Raw genomic sequence first — 2,765 nt, forward strand, 5'->3', positions numbered from 1 at the left:
AATCATTCAATAAAATATTTTTCCTGATAATCCCCGGTCTCTGTTACTCGTTTGAGCGTGAAATGCAACTTAAAACCACAATGCATGAAACTTCAAAATAGTCGCAAAATAAACCCTAATCATGCAATAATTATGCATTAAATAAACAAAAATCATTACACACATATTTTAAATAAAACCATAGATTGCATGCATTCGGGTTACGCAGTTTAATTTTCTTGGACCTTACAACTTTCCTCCCCTTAAAACAAAATTTCGTCCTCGAAATTTAAAATATACCAAATAACTCTAGGTAGCGATTCCTTATCTCGGCTTCAGTCTCCCAAATAGCCTCCTCCTCGGAATGATTCAGCTACTTGACTTTGACCATGGGGATCACCTTGTTCTAGTGCCTACTCCTGTATATCCCATATCTGTGTGGGTCTCTCCTCGAATGACAGGTTCGGTGTCAGCTGAAGTGGCTCATAGTTCAGCACATGCGAAGGGTTTAACATGTAATTCCGCAGCATAGAGACATAGAACACATTATGAAATCTTACCAGGTTCGACGGCAAAGCAACTCTTTGAGCGAGTGTACCAACTCTCTTTAAGATTTCGAACGGTCCGATGGGTCTAGGGCTGAGCTTGCCCTTCTTCCCGAATATCATCACACCCTTCATCGGTGCGACCCTCACAAATATGTGATCCCTTACTGCAACCTCAAGATCCCTATGCCGCTGATCTGCATAACTTTTCTGACGGCTCTTAGTGGTCCTTATCCTGTCCCGAATCCTGACCACTAACTCTGCGGTCTGCCTGATAATATCCGGCCCCATTTATGCCCTCTCTCCTACATCGTCCCAATATACTGGTGACTTGCACTTTCTCTTGTACAATGCCTCATATGGAGCCATACCAATCGATTCCTGGTAACTATTGTATGTGAACTCCACAAGAGGTAACTTCGGCTTCCAGCTGCCATGAATGTCGATCATGCGAGCTCTGAGTAGGTCCTCCAGAATCTGAATCACCCTCTCTGACTGCTCGTCAGTCTGAGAATGAAAGGGGGTACTGAATAGCAGTTTAGTACCCACACCAGATGCAGACTCTTCAAAACGCAGACGTGAACCTCGGATCCTTGTCTGACACAATGGACACTGGAATCCCATGCCGCTATCTCTCTAATGTATAGATCTGCGTATTGAGTCATGGTGAAGGTATTCTTGATCGGTATAAAATGAGCTAACTTAGTGAGCCGATCAACGATCACCCATATGACATTATATCATCAAGTCGTCCTTGGGAGCCCTTTCACGAAATCCATGGTGATATTCTCCCATTTTCACTCGAGAATTAGGAGTGGCCTAAGCTTCCCTGCAGGTTTCTAATGCTCTGCCTTGACTTACTAACATGTCAAACACTCGGAGACGAATCACATAATATCTCTCTTCGTGCCCGACCACCAATAAAGAGACAGAAGACCCTTATTCATCTTCGTACTCCCTGGATGGATGGAGTACGATGTGCTGTGGGCCTCGCACAATATATCTGCTCCCAGGGAATCAGTGTCAGGAACCTACAGTAGGTCCTTATATCTGACTATGCAATTAACAACTGAATACAGCTTCTGGCCTTTAGCCTCGTCCCTCTGTCTCCACTTTTGTAACTGCTCGTCAGAAGTCTGCCATGTCCAAATTCTGTCTCTAATGTTGGCTGAACTATCAGGGTAGGAAGATTTGGGCATCGCCCCTGGCATAATCTGCAAGCTAAAACCTCTGAATCTCTGCCTGCAACGGTCTCTGTACCGACAAATGAGCAATCAATGCGTTCTTCCTGCTCAGGGCATCTGCAACCACATTAGCCTTACCTGGATGGTAGCTAATGTCACAATCGTAATTCTTCACTAGCTCTAGCCATGCCCTTTGTCTCATGTTCAACTCTCTTTGTGTGAAGAAGTATTTCAGGCTCTTGTGGTCAGTTAAAATCTTACACTTCTCCCCATACAGGTAATGTCTCTAGATCTTCAGGACGAATAGCACTGCTGCTAGCTCAAGGTCATGATTCAGATAATTCTTCTCATGAAACTTCAGATGTCGGGACGCATAAGCTATAACTTTGTCCTATTGCATCAAACTGCGTCCAAACTGAGCTTCGAAGCATCTGTATATATTACAAACTCACCCCGCCCTGATGGCATCGCAAGAACTGGTGTTGTTGTCACTGCTTGCTTTATTCTGTCAAAGCTCTCCTGGCACTCTGATCCTCAGATAAACTTGGCATTCTTCTTCGTCAAGGCGGTCATAGGCACTGCAATAGAAGAGAAGCCCTGAATAAACTTCCTGTAATATCCAGCCAATCTCAAGAAGCTATGGACCGCTTTCACGCTCTTAGGCACTGACCAATCTCTGATTGCCTCAACTTTACTGGGGTCGACCTCTATACCATCTTGAGATACAATGTGGCCCAAGAATGCCAATCTGTCAAGCCAGAACTCACACTTACCGAACTTGGCATACAGCTGTCTGTCCTCTAAAGTCTGCAGTACGGCCCTCAAATGCTGACTGTGCTCCTCTTTGCTCTTCAAATAGAACAAGATGTCATCTATGAAAACTATGATGAACTGGTTCAAGTATGGCTAAAACACGCGATTCATGAGATCAATGAAGATCGCTGACGCGTTCGTCAGTCCGAAGGGCATCACAAAAAACTCATAGTGCCCATATCGCGTCCTGAACGCCGTCTTATGCACATCGGACTATCTAACCTTCAGCTGATGGTATCCGGAT

General features: G+C 44.6%; 1 protein-coding gene across 1 annotated transcript; it reads right to left on the reverse strand.

Annotated features, from left to right (window-relative positions):
* Window positions 1-392: 392 nt before the first annotated feature.
* Window positions 393-815, reverse strand: LOC140824196 (uncharacterized). The gene has a single exon (XM_073185793.1). The coding sequence runs from the start codon at window positions 813-815 to the stop codon at window positions 393-395; it is 423 nt and encodes a 140-aa protein (XP_073041894.1).
* Between the last annotated feature and the right edge of the window lie 1,950 nt (window positions 816-2,765).

Source organism: Primulina eburnea, chromosome 2, assembly GCF_022965805.1.
Source record: "Primulina eburnea isolate SZY01 chromosome 2, ASM2296580v1, whole genome shotgun sequence".
Classification (NCBI taxonomy): domain Eukaryota; kingdom Viridiplantae; phylum Streptophyta; class Magnoliopsida; order Lamiales; family Gesneriaceae; genus Primulina; species Primulina eburnea.